At 47.0% G+C, this 26,555-nt stretch overlaps 1 protein-coding gene across 1 annotated transcript; it reads right to left on the bottom strand.

The window, feature by feature from the left end:
- Window positions 1–7,893: 7,893 nt before the first annotated feature.
- LOC143997947 (serine/threonine-protein kinase SBK1-like) lies at window positions 7,894–14,855 on the bottom strand. The gene is made up of 4 exons (XM_077493763.1): window positions 14,775–14,855; window positions 12,006–12,174; window positions 10,252–10,454; window positions 7,894–8,445 (listed from the first exon to the last, which is right to left on the bottom strand). Exons 1-4 carry the CDS (start codon window positions 14,853–14,855, stop codon window positions 7,894–7,896), a joined length of 1,005 nt encoding a protein of 334 aa, XP_077349889.1.
- Window positions 14,856–26,555: the final 11,700 nt, after the last annotated feature.

The raw sequence follows: 26,555 nt of genomic DNA on the forward strand, positions 1-26,555 counted from the left end.
GGGTCTTCTCGCCGGACTCCACTATCTTCTTGTAGCTCTTTTACTAGCGGAGGAGCCCGGCTTTCTTCCTCGCCGCAGCCCTCTTCTTCCGCCTTCGGGGGTCTTGTCCCCCTCTTCGGTTCTTCTGCCGCGCCTTCTTCTAGCTCTTTTACAGGCGGTGGCCTGGTCTTCTGTCGCCGCTGTCGTCGCCGCCTTCTGTTCTTCTTCTTCAGATGTTGCCTCGTTGTGTTACCCTGTGTTGTGTTTTTTTTGTACTTTTTTTCCACAGGTGAATGGGTAGGGGTACATTGTACCCCATACTCATTCACATAGGGTGGGGGGGCCGGTATCCAGGGCCCCCCTTATTAAAGGGGTCTCCCGGATTCCGATAAGCCCCCCGCCCGCAGACCCCGACAACCAACGGCCAGGGTTGTCGGGAAGAGGCCCTTGTCCTCATCAACACGGGGACAAGGTGCTTTGGGGTGGGGGGGGCACGCGTCCCCCCCTTCCACAAGGTACCTCCCATGTTGAGGGCATGCGGCCTGGTACGGCTCAGGGGGGGTGCTCGCTCGTCCCCCCTTTCCTGGCCGGCCGGGTAGCGTGCTCGGACAAGGGCCTGATGTGGACCTGGGGGGAACCCCCACGCCGATTTTTTTCGGCGTTGGGGTTCCCCTTTAAGTCCATACCAGGTGGCGGGGCCAGCGACGTCTCCTTCGCGGGCCCCGCCTACCTGGAGACCCGCTCGAAATGAGCGGACTTTCCTCCGCGTGTGTGGGCGAGTCCGTTCATTTCAAAAGTACAGCGGATAGTACAGCGGACTTAGTACGCCGTGTGTGGGCAAGTAGCCCGTTCGTAAAGTCCAACGGACAGTCCGGCGGGAAGTCCGCCGCATAGTCGGCTACGTGTGTACACGGCATAACATACCTACAGAAACCCAAACCCATTTTTACAGTTGCTCTCAGGACAAAAGGAAATTGCAGCCATTTTAACCGTACGTCTTGAACTTATTTATTTTTTTGAAAAACAACTTCTTTATCTCATAGCTTTGATCTTATTTGAATCTATATTTATTTTGTATTTGAATGTACAACTTTTATAAGTATTTTTGTAACTTTTGTATGGAAATAAATCACACGATTTGATTCAAGCTGACTCAGTCATACAACTAAGAAAATTTGTCTCACGATCATCTAGAAAAGGCAGAAGAGTCTTTTCACAGCTATATTGACTTCACAACACCTGAGTGCTCATTTTTTTTTTTTGTAAAATATAGATCAACCTAGATGGCTCCTACAACTATAGGAGATCTGAATCTTGTTTTCATATCCATCTGCAACTCTTGGTCTGTTCTGCATGCCTAATGCCAGTCTGTGTTAGCCCTCCACCTGTCTAGAACCTTAATCCTTTCCCACCCGGCCCACAGACAAAATGCCGGCAGGGCGGTGATTTTGTTTCAAAGTTTCATAGTTAGTAAGGTTGAATAAAGACACCAGTCCATCCAGTTCAACCTGAGTGAGTGTCTACCCCTATCCCTGTACATTGCACCCTCACATTGGTTCCTACCCTCAAGGAGCCCACAATCCAAGGTCCTCATTCATATACTAGGGCCAATTTTGGACAGAAGCCAATTAACCTACCTGCATGTCTTTGGAGTGTGGGAGGAAACCGGAGTACACGGAGGAAACCCACGCAGACACAGGGAGAACATGCAAACTCCAGGCAGGTAGTGTCATGGTTGGGATTCAATCCAGCAACCCTTCTTACTGCTAGGTGAGAGTGCTAACCACTACACCACTGTGCCGCCCTTAAACTTGTTGAGTGGACTTCATATACAGTAACGTCTTTCTCAGTAAACACCAATCGTGGGGCCATTCAACAGTGTGATCTGTCACCGGCCGTGTCCACAGGACACATCCCATGGCTGATCAGTGTCCCCGCACCATGTGACCTCCATGATGGATCACAGGAGGTCACATGACAGTTGTACACAATGGATGGCTTCCTTTCATGCAATCCATTGTGTACACTTGTGTTGCTAGCTGTGATTTGTCAATGTGATCACATAAAACAGAAAAGGCCATTCAGAGCTAGGGTTGCCAACTTTTCTTCAAGCCAAACCCGAACATTTTAGTGGTGCACCGCCCTGCGCTTGCTTAACTCAACCCATTCTCCTGAATGGGGCTGCGCTATAACTGTGTGCAATGCACATGGCTACAGCACAATGGCAGGGGGTTTTTAGGGGTTTTTAGGGATTTAAAACAGGTGATGAGGAGGCAACATAACTCTTCTTCACCACCTGTCAAATACCTTCAAAACACGATCCGCTATGGATCACTCTTCAGAGTGCTTTATGACTCCGTTTACACTTGTGGTTGGGGGTAAAATTTTGAGGTTGAGCTGTTTTAACTGCTCCCAACCATTCCCCTTAAGCTGAAAAGGCAGCAGAGGGGGATGTATACCCGCCGGCTGCCACAGCCAAAATGTTTTGCATCAAAGTGCGGCAGAACATGTCTGCACTGTTGGGATCAGTGAGCAGTATTGCCTGCCAAATGAGGACCATTCAAGTGAATTGGTGACTTCTCGCTTCCATGTGCAATGCATTCAATTGCGGGGCGATGCTGTGGGGTTTAAACAGGTGGCGAGGAGGTGATATAATGCCTCCTTCCTGCCTGCCAAATGCCATCTGAAGAACAATACAAATGTGGACTGCTCTTCAGAGGGCACCACATATGCAAATGAGCCATAAGGCTGTTCAGCTATTCCAGTATATTCTGTGGAATCAGCTGGCGGCCAGGGGAAGGAACAGGACTGTTTAACCCCTGGGCTTAAGCACTTACCTTCTATTTCTCTGCACTGTTCCATGTTTATCAGGCGCCAGTGGTCTAATGCTTGTGAAGCGGTTCAGACACCCCAAATCAAAGCCAACACACATGGGTGTATGATTTTATATATATATATATATATATATATATATATATATATATATATATAGCTAGCAGAGTGACAGGGTGGAGGGCGGCAGGCAGAGTGACATGGAGAGGGGCAGGCAGAGTGACATGGAGAGGGGCAGGCAGAGTGACGTGGAGGGGGGCAGGCAGAGTGACGTGGAGGGGAACAGGCAGAGTGACGTGGAGGGGGACAGGCAGAGTGACGTGGAGGGGGGCAGGCAGAGTGACGTGGAGGGGGACAGGCAGAGTGACGTGGAGGGGGACAGGCAGAGTGACGTGGAGGGGGACAGGCAGAGTGACGTGGAGGGGAACAGGCAGAGTGACGTGGAGGGGGACAGGCAGAGTGACGTGGAGGGGGACAGGCAGAGTGACGTGGAGGGGGACAGGCAGAGTGACGTGGAGGGGGACAGGCAGAGTGACGTGGAGGCGGGCAGGCAGAGTGACGTGGAGGCGGGCAGGCAGAGTGACGTGGAGGCGGGCAGGCAGAGTGACGTGGAGGGGGGCAGGCAGAGTGACATGGAGAGGGGCAGGCAGAGTGACGTGGAGAGGGGCAGGCAGAGTGACGTGGAGGGGGGCAGGCAGAGTGACGTGGAGGGGGACAGGCAGAGTGACGTGGAGGGGGACAGGCAGAGTGACGTGGAGGGGGACAGGCAGAGTGACGTGGAGGGGGGCAGGCAGAGTGACGTGGAGGGGGGCAGGCAGAGTGACGTGGAGGGGGACAGGCAGAGTGACGTGGAGGGGGACAGGCAGAGTGACGTGGAGGGGGACAGGCAGAGTGACGTGGAGGGGAACAGGCAGAGTGACGTGGAGGGGAACAGGCAGAGTGACGTGGAGGGGGACAGGCAGAGTGACGTGGAGGGGGACAGGCAGAGTGACGTGGAGGGGGACAGGCAGAGTGACGTGGAGGGGGGCAGGCAGAGTGACGTGGAGGCGGGCAGGCAGAGTGACGTGGAGGCGGGCAGGCAGAGTGACGTGGAGGGGGGCAGGCAGAGTGACGTGGAGGGGGGCAGGCAGAGTGACGTGGAGGGGGGCAGGCAGAGTGACATGGAGGTGGCAGGTAGAGTGACAGGGAGGGGGACAGGCAGAGTGACATGGAGGGGGACAGGCAGAGTGACATGGAGGTGGCAGGTAGAGTGACAGGGAGGGGGACATGAAGAGGGCAGGTAGAGTGACATGGAGAGGGACAGGTAGAGTGACATGGAGAGGGACAGGTAGAGTGACATGGAGAGGGACAGGTAGAGTGACATGGAGGGGGCAGGTAGAGTGACATGGAGGGGGCAGGTAGAGTGACATGGAGGGGGCAGGTAGAGTGACATGGAGAGGGCAGGTAGAGGGACAAGCAGAGTGAAAGGGAGGGGGACATGGAGAGGGGCAGGTAGAGTGACATGGAGAGGGCAGGTAGAGCGACATGGAGGGGGGCAGGTAGAGTGACATGGAGGGGGCAGGTAGAGTGACATGGAGGGGGCAGGTAGAGTGACATGGAGGGGGCAGGTAGAGTGACATGGAGGGTGACAGGCAGAGTGACAGGGAGGGTGACAGGCAGAGTGACAGTGAGGGGGACATGGAGAGGACAGGTAGAGTGACATGGAGAGGGACATGGAGAGGGACAGGTAGAGTGACAGGGAGGGGGACATGGAGAGGACAAGCAGAGTGACATGGAGAGGGACAGGCAGAGTGACATGGAGAGGGACAGGCAGAGTGACATGGAGAGGGACAGGCAGAGTGACACGAAGAGGGACAAGCAGAGTGACAGGGAGGGGGACAGGGAGAGGGGCAGGTAGAGTGACAGAGTGACATGGAGAGGGGCAGGTAGAGTGACATGGAGGGGGGCAGGTAGAGTGACATGGAGGGGGGCAGGCAGAGTGACATGGAGGGGGACAGGCAAAGTGACATGGAGGGGGACAGGCAGAGTGACATGGAGGGGGACAGGCAGAGTGACATGGAGGGGGACAGGCAGAGTGACATGGAGGGGGACAGGCAGAGTGACATGGAGGGGGACAGGCAGAGTGACAGGGAGGGGGACATGGAGAGGGACAGGTAGAGTGACATGGAGAGGGACAGGTAGAGTGACATGGAGAGGGACAGGTAGAGTGACATGGAGAGGGACAGGTAGAGTGACAGGGAGGGGGGACAGGTAGAGTGACAGGGAGGGGGGACAGGTAGAGTGACAGGGAGGGGGACAGGTAGAGTGACAGGGAGGGGGACAGGTAGAGTGACAGGGAGCGGGACAGGTAGAGTGACAGGGAGGGGGACCGGCAGAGTGACATGGAGGGGGACAGGCAGAGTGACATGGAGGGGGACAGGCAGAGGGACAGGTAGAGTGACATGGAGAGGGACAGGTAGAGTGACATGGAGAGGGACAGGTAGAGTGACATGGAGAGGGACAGGTAGAGTGACATGGAGAGGGACAGGTAGAGTGACATGGAGAGGGACAGGTAGAGTGACAGGGAAGGGGACAGGTAGAGTGACAGGGAGGGGGACAGGTAGAGTGACAGGGAGGGGGACAGGTAGAGTGACAGGTAGAGTGACAGGGAGCGGGACAGGCAGAGTGACAGGGAGCGAGACAGGCAGAGTGACAGGGAGGGGGACAGGCAGAGTGACAGGGAGGGGGACAGGCAGATTTACAGGGAGGGGGACAGGCAGAGTGACAGGGAGGGGGACAGGCAGAGTGACAGGAAGGGGGACATGGAGAGAGACAGGGAGAGGGACAGGGAGAGGGACAGGGAGGGGGACAGGGAGGGGGACCGGTAAAGTGTCCCCATAGTGTTTGAGGGCACAGAGGGCAAAGATTTTGAGCCACTGAGCATTACAGACCTTCCCCGGGTGACGCCCCCACCCTGTTAGCTCTAAAATCCTATCATACAGTGCTCACCTCCCCCATCCACAGAGCAAGAACCCCCCCCCCCCCTGTAAAGATGTAAATGCAAAGTGGGGGCGGAGTCTATCACCATGCTCTCTCTCTCATCGCATCCCAGGTTGCTAGGAGACCAGACAGTTCCATGCACTGTCTATGGCTGGCATCGGCGCTGGCCGGTGGGGTAGAGAGCGCAGGCGCAGAGTCACAGACAGTGCAGTGTGTGACCTGGGCGGCTGTTGCAGGACATTGGCCACTGGAGCGGGGAAGAAGGGGAGCCGTGCTGCTGGCTGTAGAAGACGAGAGAGAGAGAGAGAGAGAGAGGAGTTCTGCAGCTGCCCGAAATATACACTGCGGGGGATATCATCTTCTTCTTCTGGAGAGGGGGGGGGGGGAGTCTGCTGGCGGGAGAGGAAATCTGTTCATACACTGACAGTCTGATATGACACACGGGGGCGGTGATCTCACTGGAGCCTGGGACTGGTCTACAGAGCGGAGCTACTGCATTTCTAATGTGTCCGGATGTCGGGAGAGCACTAACCCGGGCACAGCTGTCAAAACCCGGACTGTCCGGGTCATTCCCGTACAGGTGGCAACCCTATTCAGAGCCCATCTGTACCTAAATATAATGTAAAATCTCCATATCTAAACTTCAACTATACCTCCTCTGAAGAGCAAACCCTCTGCTTCCATCAGGACTCTGGAGAGGAGTACTGAGGTTGGGTGCTGAGAGGTTTTCGGGAAGTAGATATACAGCACCTTGTTGGCTCCTAGGTTAAAGCGGTTGTATACCCGCACATAAAAAACAAAACAAAAAAAACACCCTGCAAGGGAAAGGCATATGCAGCGCATACTGGTTCATTATGAAATACTTACCTCAGAATGAAGCCCCCGTATCAGAGCCCGGTCCATGCTGAGGGAGCTGACATCTTGCCCTCGGGCGTGTCTTCCAGGTTCGCGGTGCTGTGAGTGGCCAGAGCCGTGATGACGCCCCGTATGCGTGCGGGAGTTTTCTTCCAGGCAAGGTCCGGCAGCGTCTGACGGGCATTCAGAGCGCATGCGCCTGCTGACGTCAGCGGCCGCATACAAAGGGAATTTCTCCTAAACCGTACAGGTTTAGGAGATATTAATTTTACCTACAGGTAAGCCTTATTATAGACTTACCTGTAGGTAAAAATGTCAAATTTGGGTATACAAACGCTTTAACAAAGGTTTAGACATGGACTGAACAATTCCAATGTAAAATGGGGGCTGTACTTTTTTTTCTTTTTTTTTTTTTTTACTGCCATGATTATGCAATAAAGCTATCAGCATATAAATATGGGAGTGATTGTTTCCCCTCACTATCTGAGGTGTGCACAACTGAAAGAAAAACATGGAGTCACTGCTGACCTTTCTTTCTGAAGATTCTGTATACTTTGGCTGTAAGGATGAGCTCCGGCGTGTTCTCACAGCCCATGTGCAGAGCCCGCCAGAAAGTCGGCACTGCGCTGCGCTAATCACAGGCAGTGAGACATTTCCCGATGCATGGCTGCAGAGACCGGGAAATGTCTCAATGCCTGTGATTAGCACAGCGCCCACTTCCTGGCGGGCTCTGCACATGGGCTGTGCGAACATGCTGGAGCTCATCCTTTCTTGGCTGTCCTACTCCAGAGCCACGGAAGTGTCTATAATCAAAAAAGAAGATGCGGAGCTCAGGGTTGATGTGATGGAAACGCTGCTCTTTAACCACTTACTGACCGGACCACATGGAGCAGAGATCAGTGTCACTAGTTGCTAGGCAGAATGGAGAAATGCTGTTTACAACGCCATTTCTCCATTCAGCCACCCCGTGAGATGATCGCGGGTATGCCCGCGGCGATCGAGTCCGCGTGACCCACAACCGGACTCATGGGGGTCCTGACCAGCACGCGAGCGCGCTGCCGGCGGCGCGCTCGCGATGGCAGGGCGGCATTGAAGATTGGACGTACCTGTACGCCAATATGCCTTCCCGTGCTATTCTGCCGACGTACACCGGCGTGCGCCGGTCGGGAACTGGTCAAACTGCTCAGATAGGAAGCTTCACACAAGGATTCCTCAGAATGTTTGGAAGAACTGCTTTTGATGGGATCTTCATTCTTTTCTGGGGTTTTCTTCTTTCCAGATTTCACCCATGTATTTTAGGACTTCCGCACTCTGACTTCTTTTGGTATAGTCAATGGCCAACAGATCAATAAACATCTTTTGTATCCCAGTGGGAACCTCTCTCCATGCTTCGGGAGGATTATCCACCTCGAAATTCTTCTGCCAGACAACAAAACTTTTAAATTCTTCATCATCAGGGAGGGAGTCCTGCCATGGAAACTCCCCAGTGAGCAGAACGTAGATGGTGACACCAAACGCCCACACATCAAGGCTGCCATCTACAGCCAGTCCATAGGAAGAGGCAATTTCATACATCTCTGGAGCTCTGTAGGGTTTGCTGCCACACTTGGATCTAATCACTGTCCCCGTTACCTTCGCAAAGCCAAAGTCTGTGAGCTTAACGGAATGGCAGTCCGGGTCAAACACTAAAACATTGTCTGGCTTCACATCCACGTGTACGAGTCTTTTCTCCGCTATGAATTCCAGAGCATCGGAGATCTGAACAGCACATTTCTTTGCCGCATCTTCTGGAATTCCCACCTAAAAAGAGAAAATAAATAAAAATAACTAAGATGTCCGCTAACAAAAAAATAAAAAATACATTAGATGTTAATTCAATAGAGAGAATATAAGGAGAAATCCAAAATATTACTCCATAAAACAGGTAAAGTATATGTATGACAATACTTTGTTTTAGGTTTAGACTAAAGATTGATCCTATTGCAATATGTACTGTATATACCTGCCCTATATCAACCTTCATCAAATGTCCCGGGGACCACCATCATTAAGACAAAGTGATGGGAAATTTAAAATGTTGGAAGACTTAGCCCTTGTACACACGGTCGGAGAATCCGTCGGAATGTGTCCTATCGGACCGTGTTGTCGGATAATCCGACTGTGTGTGGTATGCATCGGAATATCTGTCGGACCCAATTTTCCAACATGTTGGAAATATTTCCCGACCAACTGGTTCGATCGGACATACTCCAATCATGTGTAGAGAATTTTGATCGGACCAAGTGCCACGCATGCTCAGATCAACTTCCTACATCAAAGCTATTGGCTACTAGCCTGAACGTAGTCCCATCGTAACGAAATAACTTCATCACGTTCTGAATGATCGGATTTTTCGACAACTTAGTCCGACCGTGTGTATGCAACAGTTTCAGACAAGATCCGAGAGACAAAATCCGACGGACAAAATCCGACGGATTTGGTTGTCGAAATCTCCGACCGTGTGCACAGGGGCTTACACTTACATTTTATTCTGACAACTCCAACAGAGACACCTGTATAAGCTCTTGTACACATGGTCGGAGATTCCGACAACCAAATCTGGCGGATTTTGTCCAAAGGATTTTGTCTGAAACTGTTGCATACACACGGTCAGACAAAGTTGTCGGAAAATCCAACGTGATGACGTTATTTCGTTACGACGGGACTACGTTCAGGCTAGTAGCCAATAGCTTTGGTGTAGGAATTTGATCTGAGCATGCGTGGCACTTTGTCCGATCGGAATTCTCTACACATGATCGGAGTATGTCCGATCGGAGCATGTTGTCGGAAAATTTTACCAACAAGTTGGAAAACTTGGTCCGTCGTATACTCTGACGGAAACAGTCCAATGCAGACCACACAACACACAGTCGGAATATCCAACAAAATGGTCCGATCGGACACATTCCGTCGGAATCTCCGACCGTGTGTGCAAGGGCTTAGTATCAACCAGGAGAGCTAACTCTTACTTCTTGATGCCATCTCTGGCAGAGAAATTGAAGGGAAATTTCCCTGAAAGGGAGGTTTAACTGTTAACTCATCCTACTGTAACTCTATTCAAAACTTGGAAAAAACAAAATTTGGCCATACCTATATCTTAAAGTGTTTGTAAAGTCAGAAATTTTTTTTTCTCATTATGCATTAAGATATAAAAAAAAACCCCTTCTGTGTGCAGCCTCCCTAACACTTACCTAAGGTCCATCTTCATCCAGCTATGTTCATCCTCATTGGCTGAGACAGCAGCGTGGTGCCATTAGCGCCCACTGCTGTCAAAGTCAGTGAGCCAATGAGGAGAGAACCGGGGGTTGGGACCGGGCCACGGCTCCATGTCTGAATGGACGCAGGGAGCTGAAGCTGGGCTCGGGTGCCCCCCATATACCCCATAGCACACTGCTTGCTGTGGGGGCACTTGACAGGAGTGAGGGGCCAGGAGCACAGAAGAGGGATCCAAGAAGAAGAGGATCCGGGCTGCTCTGTGCAAAACCATTACACAGGGCATGTAAGTATAACATTTTTTTTTTGTTAAAAATAACAAACAAGACTTTAGTATCACATTAGCATACTTACATTTGGTACAATCAGAGAGGACAGATCACCGAGAGGTGCCAGTTCCTGTGAAAAGGCGAAGGAGTTGATGGTGGTGAAGATGGTCTCACAGCATCCGATGATGTTGGGATGAGAAGAAAGGAAGAAGGAAATACTGAATTCCCGAAGGAAAGACTCCCGACTGGTTCTTCTTTTATTCATGACTTTCAAAGCCATTCTCCGACCTGTGAACAGTTTTTTTAACTTAGGTTAGGAATGAAGAAATTTATAGCTGGTAATTTTTTAATGTTCATTTGAAAATCTCAAACATTGTAATAAGGTTTGCTGCTTCCGGGTTGAGAACGTATAATTCCTCATTTAAAGCTAAACTTCAGCCTTACCAGCAGACAGTTGTACAGCAACCTCTCCTGCACTGAAATTTCTTACTACGATTTCACTGCACACTGTGAGATTCTCACATTGTGCATGGGAAGCTGCAGCAAGCGAGACAGAGCCCGGCTCATTACCTGGCTGGAAGACATTCAGCATCATTCACATCACATCCTCCACCACACCCATTCCTTTCTTTCATTGGATTTCTGTTTTAATCATTATAACCACTTCAGCCCCGGCCATTTTGCTGGTTAAAGACCAGACCACTTTTTGCGATTCGCCACTGCGTTGCTTTAACTGACAATTGCGCAGTCATGCGATGTGGCTCCCAAACACAATTGGCATCCTTTTTTTCCCACAAATAGAGCTTTCTTTTGGTGGCATTTGATCACCCCTGCGGTTTTTATTTTTTTTATAAACAAAAATAAAGCGACAATTTTGAAAAAAACGCATTATTTTTTACTTTTTGTTATAATAAATATCCCCCAAAAATATTAAAAAAAAATTGTTTCCCTCAGTTTAGGCCGATATGTATTCTTCTACATATTTTTGGTAAAAAAAAAAAAAAATTGCAATAAGCGATTATTGATTGGTTTGCGCAAAAGTTATAGCGTTTACAAAATAGGGGATAGTTTTATGGCATTTTTATTAATTTTTTTTTTTTACTAGTAATGGCAGCGATCAGAGATTTTTATTGTGACTGCGACGTTATGGCGGACACATCGGACTATTTTTGGGACCATTGTCATTTATACAGCAATCACTGCTATATAAATGGCACTGGCAGTTAAGGGCTTAACCAGTAGGTGGCAGTGTAGGGGTTAAGTGTTCCTAGGGGTGTGTTACTAACTGTGGGGGGCTGGGCTTTCATTTAATGAACACTGATCTCTGCTCCAATCACTTGGAGCAGAGATCAGCGTCACTAGTTGCTAGGCAGAACAGGGAGATGCTGTTTACAATGGCATTTCTCCATTCAGTCGCCCCGTGAGACGATCGCGGGTATCCCCGCGGCGATCGAGTCCACGGGACCCACGACCGGACTCACAGGGGTCCTGACCGGCACGGGATGGCAGGGCGGCATTAAAGATTGGACATACCTGTACGCCAATATGCCTGCCCGTGCCATTCTGCCGACGTACATCGGCGTGCGCCGGTCAGGAACCAGGTAAATTAGCACCACTTATGATGTAGGACAGTCTGCATGCAAATATAGCCTGTCTAGGGATTTACATTTCACCAGATGATATGTTCCCATTAGGACATTTTGATATTTGCACAACGACTCCCAAGAGTCAGCCTGATGTTTAGTTCCCTAAATAATTTTACCAACACGAATTCATATTTTAAGCTTTCTTAAATATTTGTAGAAAGTATTGAAATGGTGATTATATTAATTCACTGACCTGTTTTCCTGTCATTTGCCAAGAAAACTTTTCCAAATCCTCCTTCTCCAAGTTCCTTCACAATGGCGAAGTTCTCCCGTACGTCTACCTGATGTAGTCTTTGCGAATAGAAGGAGGCCATTCTATCGAGAACACGTTCCACGTCATGAGCAGTGAAGGCCATAGTGTCCTGGAGAGAAAAACACAGAAAACCTGTTACATTATGAAACAGAAAACAAATATTTAACCACTTCAGATCCGCGCTATTGCCAAATGACGGCATTAGCGCGGACCTACATTTTCGGGACTACGTCTATTGACGTAGTCCCGGTTACGAGCGGCCTGCGCACCCCCTGAGGGGCGCGCGCGGCGCGCTCTGTGATCGGCGAGTCCGTGAGACTCGCCTGATCACCGATCCGTGTAAGGGGTAGATCCCGACCCCTTATCACGTGATCAGCTGTCAGCCAATGACAGCTGATCATGTGATAGAACGGAGCCGGTAATCAGCTATTATTCCTCCTCGCGCTGACAGCGCGAGGAGAGAAAAAAAAAGCCGATCACCGGCGGCCGTGATCGGGACATCAGTCCCGATCACGGCCATCAATACAAGGGACCACCTGCCTGTGCCCACCTGCCTCCCGCAGTGCCATCCTGAAATTAAATAAAAGCAAAAGTAAGTGCCCCCCGTCAGTGCCCCCCGTCAGTGCCCATAGTGCCCACAGTGCCACCCACAGTGCCACCCACAGTGCCACCCAATCTGCTCAAAGGTGCTGCACCCCAGTGCCGCCCATCAGTGCCCAGCAGTGCCGCCCATCAGTGCCCAGCAGTGCCGCCCATCAGTGCCCAGCAGTGCCACCTATCAGAGCCACCTATCAGTGCCACCTATCAGTGCCCATCAGTCCCATCTATCTGTGGTACCTATCAGTGCCCATCCGTGCCACCCATCCGTGCCACTTATCCGTGCCACCCATCCGTGCCATCTTATCTGTGCCCATCTTTGCCCATCAGTGCCGCCTTATCTGTGCCCATCGGTGCCGCCTTATCTGTGCCTATTAGTGCCGCCTTAACTATGCCTATCAGTGCCCACCGGTGCAGCCTATCAGTGCCCACCAATGCAGCCCATCAGTGCCCACCAATGCAGCCCATCAGTGCCCACCAATGCAGCCTATCAGTGCCGCCTAATCAGCGCACTTCAATGAAGGAGAAAAATGACCCGTTTGCAAAATTTTATAACAAACTATTAAAACATGATTTTTTTTTTTTTTTGCATCTTTTTTTGTTTGTTTAGCAAAAAATAAAACTCCGAGCTGTAACTAAATACCACCAAAAGAAAGCTCTATTTGTGGGAAAAAAATGCTAAAAATTTCATTTGGGTACAGTGTTGTATGCCCGCGCAATTGTCACTCAAAGTGCATCAGCGCTGAAAGCTGAAAATTGGTCTGGGACTGAGGGGGGTTTAAGTTCCCAGTAAGCAAGTGGTTAAAAGAAAAAACGATAGAAAGGTGTCAAATGTGATTAACGTCACCTGCAGTTATAGAACTATAAATATGAAATTCTAAGCCCTTGTACACACGATCGGAGATTCAGATAAACAAATCCATCGGATTTTGTCCGAAACTGTTGCACACACACGGTCGGACAAAGTTGTCGAAAAATCCGATCTTTCAGAACGTGATGACATTATTTTGTTACGATGGGACTACGCTCAGGCTAGTAGCCAATAGCTTTGGTGTAGGAATTTGATCTGAGCATGCGTGGCACTTTGTCCGATCGGAATTCTCTACACATGATCGGAGTATGTCCGATCGGAGCATTTTGTCGGAAAATATTTCCGGCAAGTTGGAAAATTTGGTCCGACGGATATTCCGATGGAAACAGTCCGATGCAGACCACACACAGTCGGAATATCCGACAAAACGCTCCGATCGGACACATTCCGTCGGAATCTCCGATCGTGTGTACAAGGGCTAAGTAGACCTCCCCATATATATGAAGAAAAGGGAAAGGTTTGGACACTAAAGTGAGAGCTTGAACACTATTAAAATTAATGAAGCACAGCTTACACCCCTTTCACACCACACCGCCGACAGCGCGGGCTATTTTTATTCCGATTTGCGGCGGATTTCGGCCGCTAGCGGGACGCTTTTACCCCCGCTAGCGGCCGAGAAAGGGTTAAAACCGCCGGCAATACGCCGCAATAGCGGCGTTTTGCCAGCGGTATTACAGCGCTGCTCCATTAATTTCAATGAGGAGCAGCGGTGGAGGAGCAGTAAACACACCCGCTCCTTCACCGCTCCAAAGAAGCTGCTGGCAGGACTTTTCCCTGACGTCCTGCCAGAGCACCGCTGTAGTGTGAAAGCCCTCGGGGGATCACACTACATACAATGGTGCAGCTTCTTTAGGGCTGATTGCAGGTGCTATTTCTAACGCTATAGCGCCTGCAAAACGCCCTGGTGTGAAAGGGGTGTTAAGGACCTAAATATCTGAAGCCATAAATCTATATTATAAAAAAAACAATATCAAGCACGGTTATACGTTTATTAAGCCAAGACATACTGTATAGCAATACATAAATAAATAGCAGAATATATCCAATAGTTACCAGATCAGTTGTGTGTGTGGGGGCTTCTCTTAATAACGGGGGGTCAAAAGACTCATTTTATTCCCAAGAATCCCTGGGTGAGGGGATGAAATACACATTGGCCAGCAATGATGGAAAGGTGTATCTGAAGCCAGAAGCAGCTTTGTGACTCTCAAGTTTCTGGCAGATACTGCCATGAAAAGACTAACCATACCGTAAGGAAGACCTACAAGAGATACTCGGTTTTCTTGTTGCCAACCAGTTATGCTGAGTTTCCGGTTTCTGTACATAAAGTCGGGAGGATGAACACAGAGCTCAGCCAGGTAAGAAGTGCAATTTTAACCAAAACTATCATGTAAAATATGGAAAATGGTTGCCTCACCTAATGATATCCAGTACAAGACAGTAGAGGCCATCAGAAGATATTAGTGACACTTACCTATGAAAACCCCTATGTTCGAACATGGTAGATGGACTAAGCCCCTGTACACACGGTCGGACATTCTGCCAACCAAATCCGTCGGAATTTTCCCGTCGGATCTTGTCCGAAACAGTTGCATACACACGGTCGGACTAAGTTGTCGAAAAATCCGATCATTCAGAACGTGATGACATAATTTCGTTACGATGGGACTAGTAGCCAATAGCTTTGATGTAGGAATTTGATCTGAGCATGCGTGGCACTTGGTCCGATCAAAATTCTCTACACATGATCGGAGTATGTCCGATCAAACCAGTTGGTCGGAAAATATTTCCAACATGTTGGAAAATTGGGTCCGACGGAGATTCAGACGGAATCAGTCCGATGCAGACCACACACAGTCAGATTATCCAACGACACGGTCCGATAAGACGCATTCCGACGGATTCTCCGACCGTGTGTACAAGGCTTTAGAGGGTAATTCTAAAGGGTAATGTAACTGTTTGGTAAGGTAATCCTGAGTGTTGTCAATGCTGGGAAAGTGAGAATTTAATGGGCAGCACAGTGGTGTAGTAGTTAGCACTCTCACCTAGCAGTAAGAAGGGTCACTGGTTCAAATCCCAACCACGACACTACCTGCCTGGAGTTTGCATGCTCTCCCTGTGCCTGCGTGGGTTTCCTCCCACACTCCAAAGACATGCTGGTAGGTTAATTGGCTTCTGTCCAAAATTGGCCCTACTATAAGAATGGAGACCTTGGATTGTGGGCTCCTTGAGGGTAGGGACCGATGTGAGTGTGCAATGTACAGGGATAGGGACACTCACTCAGGTTGAACTGGATAGACTGGTGTCTTTATTCAACCTAACTAACTATGAAACTATAACATTCCCACCACATCTGAAGTCCCCGAATGATCCACAATAGCCATGAGTGATGTCATAACATCCAAACACTCAATTGTCCCCTGCCTTTTCATAAACCTTAAAAAAACGAAAAATGTTCTATGCTTTTTTCTGCTCAATGTCATCTTTATGTTCTCAGGAAGAACTCATAGCATCAGCCTGACAGACGTCATGAAATGAATTGAAGTGAATGCTCAGTGAGGTCATTGTGTAAAATGTTGTACGTCTGTTTTGGTGAGAGGGAATCTTTCAAATAATTCAACATTGTTCAGTATTTTTTTTTATTTTTTTTTGGTAGAGATTGGAATATACTTGAAATGTATAATTTTATATCCATCCTTATACCAGGGATATGCCATTAGCAGACCTTCAGCTGTTGCAAAACTACAAGTCCCATCATGTCTCTGCCTCTGGGTGTCATGCTTGTGGCTGTCAGAGTCTTGCTATTCATCAGGGGACTTGTAGTTCTGCAACAGCTGGAGGTCCGCTAATTGCATATCCCTGCCCTATAACTTGGCCACCCAAACATTGCTTCCCTTACACCACACAAATTATTGCCTCAACTTATCACATTTCATTTCTTACTAACAATATTTACTTCAGGCTGGTCATGACAAGCCTCCAATGTCTAGCCTGTCTTCTGTATACATTCTATTACATATTATCCTATCCTGAACCTCCACTTATTGCCTATTATCAGTTTTTCAAATATAGGTTTTTATATATTTATCCCATAAACCTCACACGCCTCTGCAGGATTATTATGGTAATGTTCAAAAAAAAAGACCCATCGATTGGTTAAAATGGAAGTGACCTTACCTTAATGTGGTGGGAATTCAGCTGTGATGGGATCAAATTCGTTTTTCTGAGTATTCGGGTTCCACTTCACATCAACACCAGACAACGTCACCAAATCTCCAGCTGAGCTGCAGTAAATGAGTATACCGGGATCTCTGGAAGTAGTCACTGATCAGAGGAGGGAGAGGCCCACTTTATACAAGGGAGATGGGCGGGGAAAACATAGAATTCAGCCAATGGAAAGCCTCTATTCTAATGTAAATGTTGTGTAAACAGCCCCAAATAGTTCATGTTGATTTGCATCTAAACAGGTTTGTTAATGAATAGGTGACAGAATAAAACATGATAAACCCAAATACTTTATTGAGTTTTAAAATTAATCTTACCACCATACTTAAATTAAAAATAATTTGATTTTTTTTTTACTAAGATTTTTATTTTTATCTGATTGTAGACCGAATAAGTAAAATAAGGAAGAGTACAAACCAGATCATTTATTGAGAAAAGAAAAATCTCATAACATTGGCTGTGGGTTCTTGATGGTTCTTTTATACATGATGTCCCATTTCCAGTAACATTGCACACCAATGGGTTTAGTTTAAAAATGACTTTATTGAAAATAAAATTTAAATGAGCATAAAAGAGGTCATCAGCTTAAAAAATTGGGCACCGCAGGACCCGTCAGGATAGGACTTTTGAAGCGACCATGTCTGGGCTTATTTCTAGAGATCCCTCTCCAAACATCCTGATCATGTCTTCACTACTTGGCCAGTCACTGACCTAGAACAATCCATGTGTATATCTAGTAATGGAAACTGTACCGACATGATGTTCTGGGTGAACGATGAACCAAGTATTGAGACAAGGATGCCAAGTCTGCAAACTTGCATCTTCAAAAGCAAATACCTTTCAAAACTGCTGCTCCTGAATGGATCCATAAAGGTTCCTGCAAAGGTTGCTAAAGGTTTACTGAGCAAGAAGCATTTTCTGTCTCCTCGCTAAGTTCTTTTACTCTCAGCGCCTCTCATTTGTTTGTTTAAACCAGTGATTCTCAACCAGGGTTCCGTGGAACCCTAGGGTTCCTCAAAAGGTTGTTAGGTGTTCCTTCAGCATTGGGCAATTTCTGCCTCTCAGATAAGTTCCCACTGACACTATTGATCTTTTTAGCTATCTGTAAGGAGGTAATTCTTCCCAATCACCACAAGTGTAAGGACCATTCTTCCCACTGACCATCACACTAATGTATCATGAGTTGTAGATTTCTAATTTTTAGCAGGGGTTCCCCGAGACCAGAGAACTATTTCAAGGGTCCCTCTGTGTTGAAAAGGTTGAGAAAGGCTGGTTTAAACAATTAACAGGTGTGTATCTTTCATGGCTTGCAGATATATGTGTGTGTGTGTGCATATAGACACATAGATCTATATTAGATTATGCTCTATGTATACTCTATATACGTGTGACTCAAGTGAGCACACTTAGTATTTGGACAACCAGTACATTATACTGGCTGTCCTTTCTATGTCTTTATCTAATTATACACATATATATATTCTCCAACTTCAACAGTTTATGTCTAATCTGTTTCTTGTGACCTGGCTTCCACACACACGCCCGAGATATTGCCACTTTGGGGCCTGCAGACGCTCATTTGGTCCAGTCTTGGTAAGCTCCAATTATCCAACATACATGAGAATGCCTATGTCTTGGGGATTATATGTTATATGTTATGCCGATGTCTTGGGGATTATAACTTATCTACTACCTAATTTGATAGCTGGATTTTGAACTGGCCAATTTCTATGGCCAAACTGATCTGGGCCTTGCACATGTCCTAATCCATGCTATACATACATGTTTGTTCTCTAACCTGATCATTTTTTTTTTGTAGAGATGTTTACACACATTATCACTCTGAAGTATACTCCTGAAGAAGCAGTCATACTGCGAAACATGTTGAGGTTGAACTGACATAGGACAAGATTTATGGCCCTCCTGTATGGGTGGACATGTATCCAAGTGTCTAGTTCCTCTTCAGAGATCTGATATTATGTATTTTTATATTTCCCTCTACATGACAATTTTAAATGATGTTTTTTTATCTTAAATACATTTTTACTTTTTTTCTAAAATATGTATGTGTAATCTTGCTGTACCATGAAGATTCCATAAGTTGCCTCAAACCCCTTCTGCCTCAAATGTTCAAGTTCCAACTGACACCAATGATTTTTTTTAGCTTTTGTTAAGGTGAGTATTTTTCCCACTCATAACATATCTAAAGACCATTCTTTTTCCTGATCATCACACTAATAAAGTCTAGGCTTGTGCAATTCGTTTCGTAACGAATCGAAATTTGGCCGAATTTTGCATCTTTCGGACATTCGGATGCATCCGAATGTCCGAATAAAAAAATAACAAATTACAACGAATACGAAAGAAATATAACGAATGAATTCGAATGAATTCGACATGATTCGAAATTATTTCAACTGCATTCGACATTATTTCAACCACATTCGAAAATATTTTGTGACCCGACTTTAGGGCCATGTATCTCGGGGTCACTTGGTGCTAGACACTTCAAATTTGGATATGTTGTAGTGCTAGTATTATTGTGTTTGCATACCAAATTTGGGGTTTCTATCTATAAGTGACCCCGAGATATGTGGCCCCAAAATCGGGTCGCAAAATGTTATTAGTTATTAGAGCAGAGAATGACATTTTGCGATCCGATTTTGGGGCCACATATCTCGGGGTCACTTATAGCTAGAAACCCCAAATTTGGTATGCAAACACAATAGTACTAGCACTACAACATATCCAAATTTGGAGTTTCTAGCACCAAGTGACCCCGAGATATATGGCCCTAAATTCGGGTCACAAAATATTTTTCGAATGTGGTTGAAATAATGTCGAATCATGTTGAAATCATTTCGAATTTGGTAGAAATATTTTCAAATTTGGTTGAAATATTTTCGAATGTGGCCGATTTTTCGAATTCGGTAGAAAACTAAACGAAATCCGAAAACGAATTTCAGGAAGTTAACGAATATAACTAAACGAAATTAATGAATTAACAAATTAAAACGAAACGAAACTAAACAAATTTTTTCCTTTTGCACATGTCTAATAAAGTCTCTCCATCCATAAAATAAAAACAAGTACTTGAGATAAGTTTTTAGGGGAATGAAAATTGCTTATGGGTTGCAACAAGGTAGTTTTATTGATTTTCCTTTACTTCACTTCATCTTAATATAGTTCTACCAGTCTGAACATACTGTTTAAAGCAGAGGTCTCAAACTGGCGGCCCTTCAGCTGTTGCAAAACTACAAGTCCCATCATGCCTCTGCCCATGGGAACTATGCTTGTAACTGTCAGCCTTGCAACGCCTCATAGGACTTGTTGATTTTGCAACAGCTGGAGCGCCGCCAGTTTGAGGCCCCTGGTTTAAAAGGCAATATACTGTAGTTACTATGTGGTCTCCCCTTTATGTCACCTGTTGCTCATCAGATGGAAATGGCCACTAGCAGTGGCTCCTGAAAATCTAAAATGTAGTAAAAAAATACAAAACGACAACCATTTAAAAATGTAGATAAATATATGAATACACCTGAGATTGTTTTTTTTCATTGAAAATATACTTTTGTTTTTCCTCAAACTTTCACGATTGTTTAGCTGAAGAATGTACAGATACTTTTTACACCTAGGACAGAACTGATCATCTCAATAATGATGGCCTTGTGGATTGATATGCTAAAGAGGAGGTAGTAATACCTGGCTAGGGTGTGGCTTCCACTACTGTCTCCATCACAATGACCATGTTTATGGAAGCCGACCTCCATTGTTGGGACTAGAGATGCCCAACTGTGATCTCAGGGAATGCCACATTTGCATGATCATCTCAGTATAGGAAGTGAAATATCTGCTTAAACTAATTATTAGTGCAAGATTTGTCACAATCATAAAAAAAATTCAACTATTACACCCAAATATAAAACCCAACTACTATAACATACAATGATAAGAACTTCTATGACTTCACCGTGTGGTGAAAGTGCCATAGGTCTTCATAAACAGTTGTTCTTGTACAGTTTAAGTCTTTTGGTTCCTCACACATTCATGGAAATGGAAGACACAAAGTACTGAGATAAATCTTCCCAAACCCAATGGGTAGCCACTCTTGAGCAGAAACCAGAAATGTGCTCTGATCGGATCGGACGCGTATCTCTCTGAAACTCATACAGGTGTGGACTCGCTTTTTGAGCTTGGAAAGACAGACCAACTGGCTTCATTAAAGCGGGGTTCCACCCTAAAGTGGAACTTCCACTGATCGGAACCCTCCCCCCCTCTGGTGTCACAATTGGCACTTTTCAGGGGGGAGGGGGGTGCAGATACCTGTCAAAGACAGGTATTTACACCCACTTCCGGGCATAGACTCCCGTGGGAGTCTATGCCTCTTCCTGTCCTGCCGCGCTGTCTGCTGGGACACTCACGGGTCCCAGAGACAGAGCGGACAATTCCTATTGCGTTGCGCGACTCGCGCATGCGCAGTAGGGAACCGGGAAGTGAAGCCGATTCGCTTCACTTCCTGATTCCCTCACCTAGAATGGTGGCGGCAGCAGCCGAGAGCCGAGCGATCGATTGGCCTCAGCTGCCGGCATCGCTGGAACCCGGGACAGGTGAGTGTCCATTTATTAAAAGTCAGCAGCTGTAGTATTTATAGCTGCTGGCAGGGCTGGACTTACCATTGGGCTTGACTGGGCTCAAGCCCATGGGCCCCGCCCAATAGGGGGCCCCATGGTCCCCACCGAGATACATAGCTGAGTGTACTCGGCTCGGCTCCGCTCACAGTCATGCCCAGTCCCGCCTTATGATGGACATAACACAGGGACTGGGCGTGACTGTGAGCCGAGCCGAGTACACTTGGCTACTCTCGGCTCCGCTGGGGACTGCAAGAGGACCCAAGAGCCGCCGAGAGGACCCGAGAGCCATCGAGATACACAGGACACTGTATCTTGGTGGCACCATTTTTAAACTTCAAGACTGCAATGACAAGGCTGCAAATGACACTGGGGCAAGGCTGCAAATGACAAGACTACACTGACTAGTCTGTAAATGACACTGACAAGGCTGCAATGTCAATGGACACGGCTGCAGATGGACACTGATAAGGCTGCATTGATGGGCATTTAAATGTAATTTTTTTCCTTAAACTTCCCTCTTAAACTTGTTATACGCTGATAAACACTGTAATCTATAGAAGGTAGGGCCCAAAGGTAACTCAAGCCCAGGGGCCCCACCACCCTAAGTCCTGCCCTGGCTGCTGGCTTTTAATATTTTTTTTGTAGGTGGAATCCCTCTTTAACAAACAACTGACTCAGGACTATCTTCAGTTTGGACCATGCTGGAGCAGTGATCTTCTGCACTATACAGTGGTCCCAGTGATCTGCACTATACAGTGGTCCCACTGATCCAAGTTCCCATTCCCAACCGCCCAGAAGCGAACACATATGTAAGTCGCGCCTGCATATGAAAACGGTGTTTAAACCACACATGCGAGATATCGCCGCGATCGGTAGAGCGAGAGCAATAATTCCAGCCCTAGACCTCCTCTGTAACTCAAAACATGCAACCTGTAGAATTTTTTAAACATCGCCTATGGAGATTTTGAAGGGTAAAAGTTTGTTGCCATTTCACAAGCGGGCACAATTTTGAAGTGTTACATGTTGGGTATTAATTTACTCGGTGTACTCTTTCTTTCACAATACAAAAAAAAAAAAAAAAAGGGCTAACTTTACTGTTAAGAATGTGACAGCGTGACAGAAATTATTGTAATAACCCCCATTTTATTCTATAAGGTGTTAGAACCCCCAAACATTTATATCTATTTTTTTTCTAAGTAATTTTCTAGCAAAAAAAAAAAAACGGAATTTAACTTGTAAACACCAAAATCTCAAAACGAGGCTTGGTCTTAAAGTAGTTAAAAACAAAGATTTTAGTTGTAAACCATTTATTGATTAAACATGCTGAAATCCAAATGGTTTAAAACTTTACTTATAGTTATTAAACTTTTCGCCTTACTAACTTTACAATGGCACATTATTTTTTCTTTATTTTTTTCTTTAACCAGTTGCCGACCGCCGCACGCCGATGTACGTCGGTACAATGGCACGGGCAGGCATAAGGACATACATGTACGTCCCTTGCCTCCCGCGGGTCGGGGGCCCGATCGGGCCCCCGCCCGGTGCCTGCGGCGGTCGGTATTCGTACGGGAGCGATCCCGGACGAGGGGACGGCCATTCATTCATGGCCACCCCCTCGCGATCGCTCCCGACGAATAGAAATCCCCGGTGACATCACTTCCTCTCCTGTAATGTAAACACAGGAGAGGAAGTGATGTATTCTCTCCTCCGTGTCGGTATTTTTCGTTCCGACACGGAGGAGAGCGGATCAGTAAGTTGCACCAACACTCTACACACACAGTAGAACATGCCAGGCACACTCACACCCCCCCTTTACCCCCCGATCACCCCCCCAATTACCCCTGCCCCCCAGTCACAGTGACACCAATGTCATTTTTTTTTTTTTTTTTTTTTTTTTTTTTGCATTGGTGTCATTTGTGACTGTAATAACTGTTAGGGCAGTTAGAGTTAGCCCCCTTTAGTTCTAATGTACCCCCCTAACCCCCCCAATAAAGGTTTAACCCCGTGATCACCCCCCGTCGCCAGTGTCACTAAGGCTGGGTTCACATTGCAGCGGTTTATGAGAACGAATGTGATTCGCACCGCACTGCAGTGCAAATCACATCCGATCTCTGTGCGATTCGAGTTCAGCCATTCGCCGCACCCGCCGCACCCGCCGCACCCGCCGCACCCGCCGCAAATTCGCACGGGACCCTTTTTTTGGCCCGCAGCAGAATCGGATCGCATGGGTGTTCACACCATGCGATCCGAGTTTGCAGATCGCACTGCGATATGCGAACTGATCTGGGGGTGTCAGTAACATTTCACTGACACTCCCAGCAGTTCGCATAGGGCAGTGTGAACTGCCGCCGGGAGGCATGCGATGCGGGAACCCGCCGCGGATTCGCGGCGTTTCCGCATCGCTCCAGTGTGAACCCAGCCTAATAAGCGATCATTTTTCTGATCGCTGTATTAGTGTCACAGGTGACGCTAGTTAGGCAGGTAGGTATTTAGGTTCGCTGCAGCTTTTTATAGCGCCAGGGACCCCCATATACTACCGCATAAAGCCCCCTAATTGCCCCCTAGTTAACCCTTTCACCAGTGATCACCATATAACTGTTACAGGTGACGCTGGTTGGTTAGTTATTTTTTTATAGTTTCAGGGCACCCGCCATTTATTACCTAGTCTGACTAGTGTACCCCTAAATTTAGGGGTGTCTACTTTCCAAAATGGGGTCATTTGGGGGGGGGTTTGTGCCATCTTGGCATTTTATGGCCTTCAAAACTGTAACGCCCTTAGAAAGCCTGAAGGCGGTGCTTGGTTTTCGGGGCCCCGTACGCGGCTAGGCTCCCAAAAAGTCCCACATATGTGGTATCCTCGTACTCAGGAGAAGCAGCAGAATTTATTTTGGGGTGTCATTTCACATATGCCCATGGCATGCATGAGCAATATATCATTTAGTGACAACTTTGTTAAAAAAAAAAAAAAAAAAAAAAAGTTTGTAATTTTCCCGCAACTTGTGGCAAAATATAAAATATTCCATGAACTCAACATGCCTCTCAGCAAATAGCTTGGGGTGTCTACTTTCTAAAATGGGGTCATTTGTGGGGGTTTTGTGCCATCTTGGCATTTTATGGCCTTCAAAACTGTAATAGGTAGTGAGAAGTGAACTCAAAAATTTACGCCCTTAGAAAGCCTGAAGGCGGTGCTTGGTTTTCGGGGCCCCGTACGCGGCTAGGCTCCCAAAAAGTCCCACATATGTGGTATCCCCATACTCAGGAGAAGCAGCAGAATTTATTTTGGGGTGTCATTTCACATACGCCCATAGCATGTGTGAGCAATATATCATTTAGTGACAACTTTGTGTAAAAAAAAAAAAAAATTTTTTTTTTTGTCATTATTCAATCGCTTGAGGCAAAAAAATAAAATATTCAATGGGCTCAACATGCCTCTTATCAATTTCCTTAGGGGGTCTACTTTCCAAAATGGGGTCATTTGGGGGGGTTTTGTACTGCCCTGCCATTTTAGCACCTCAAGAAATGAGATAGGCAGTCGTAAACTAAAAGCTGCGTAAATTCCAGAAAACGTACCTTAGTTTGTAGATGTGACAACTTTTGCGCAAACCAATAAATATACAATTATTGACTTTTTTTTTACCAAAGACATGTGGCTGAATACATTTTGGCCTAAATGTATGACTAAAATTGAGTTTATTGGATTTTTCTAATAACAAAAAGTAGAAAATATCATTTTTTTTCAAAATTTGCGGTCTTTTTACGTTTATATCGCAAAAAATAAAAATCGCAGAGGCAATCAAATACCATCAAAAGAAAGCTCTATTTGTGGGAAGAAAAGGACGCAAATTTTGTTTGGGTACAACATTGCATGACCGCGCAATTACCAGTTAAAGCAGCGCAGTGCCAAAGTGTAAAAAGACCTCTGGTCATTTACCAGCGAAATGGTCCGGTCTGAAAGTGGTTAACCGGCTTGTAGACTGAATACATAATACAGAAGAGAGTACTAACCAGAACATTTTTTTTTTGGGGGGGGGGGGACAGTCTCAATGGGGGGATTTACTTAAATTGGCACACTCAATCTGGTGCAGCTGTGCATAGTAGCCAATCAGCTTCTAACTTCTGCTTCAACAATAAGGTCCCTTTCACACAAGCACCTCCACTCTGTGGGATCTGCTCGCTCAGCGGGGGATCGCTCGATTGATCCCTTCTGAGCAGGCGCGTGACAGGTCCATTGCCACTTACTGAGCAGAAAGCGGAGATAAACAGAGTCCTGCTCTCCTCTATGTGGAGATCCGATAAAAAACAGACCGCATGTCCATTTTCATCTGATTATATCCGATCTGATAGAGGGATGGAAAATATGGTCACCACCCCTCTGGTTTTGGCAGACAGGATCGGTTCAGATAGCAGCGCCTGTCAGTAGACATATCACCGCTGACATCCGCCACTCCATAGAAGTGAATGGAGTGTCTGATCAGGTCTGCCTGAAAAACTGGCAGGTGGACCCGATCGGACAGCCTGTGTGAAAGGGGCCTCTAGCCTCGTACACATGGTATGATTTTTGGCAGAGGATTGTCTGTTAACAGGCTGTTGTCCTAAAATCTAAGGCTACTTTCACACTGAGGCGCTGGGCGCGCTGGCGGTAAAGCGGCGCTATATTTAGCAGCGCTTTACCGTAGTTTTAGCGGCGCTTTTCGGCCGCTAGCGGGGCAGTTTTAACCCCCACTAGCGGCCAAAAAGGGGTTAAAACCGCCCACAAAGCGGTGCTTTGCAGGTGGGTTTGGAGCGCTGCCCCATTGTTTTCAATAGGAAGGGCTGTTTAGGAGTGGTAAATACACCGCTCCTACAGCGCTCCAAAGATGCGGCTTGCAGGACATTTTTCAGCGTCCTGCAAGCGCACCGCTCCAGTGTGAAAGCCCGAGGGCTTTCACACTGGAGATACAGCAGTGGCTGTTTGAAGGCGCTTTGCAGGCGCTATTTTTAACACTCTAGCGCCTGCAATGTGAAAGGGGCTTTACCGTTACTACGCTCCTTCTGGCAATTGTTTGTCCAACTTTCAGCCAACAAATGTTGGATGACAGGCTAGTAAATTTTTTGCAGACAGCGGTTTGACGTCAGATTTTCGCATGGTCGGTACACAAGTCCGTCACACAAAAGTACAAATACGCATGC

The sequence above is a fragment of the Lithobates pipiens genome, unplaced genomic scaffold (genome assembly GCF_037356315.1).
Source record: "Lithobates pipiens isolate NorthernLeopardFrog02 unplaced genomic scaffold, aLitPip1_a1.2 Scaffold_19, whole genome shotgun sequence".
NCBI classification, from domain to species: domain Eukaryota; kingdom Metazoa; phylum Chordata; class Amphibia; order Anura; family Ranidae; genus Lithobates; species Lithobates pipiens.

Bases quoted from the DNA above. Each gene is read 5' to 3' on its own strand.
- LOC143997947 (XM_077493763.1), bottom strand. From the start codon at position 14,855: ATGTACAGAAACCGGAAACTCAGCATAACTGGTTGGCAACAAGAAAAC. The intron at 12,175-14,774 runs GTTAGTCTTTTC...TTTTCTCTCCAG, and splicing joins TAGGTCTTCCTTACGGTATG to GACACTATGGCCTTCACTGC. The intron at 8,446-10,251 runs GTAAGTATGCTA...TTCTCTTTTTAG, and splicing joins CCTCTCTGATTGTACCAAAT to GTGGGAATTCCAGAAGATGC.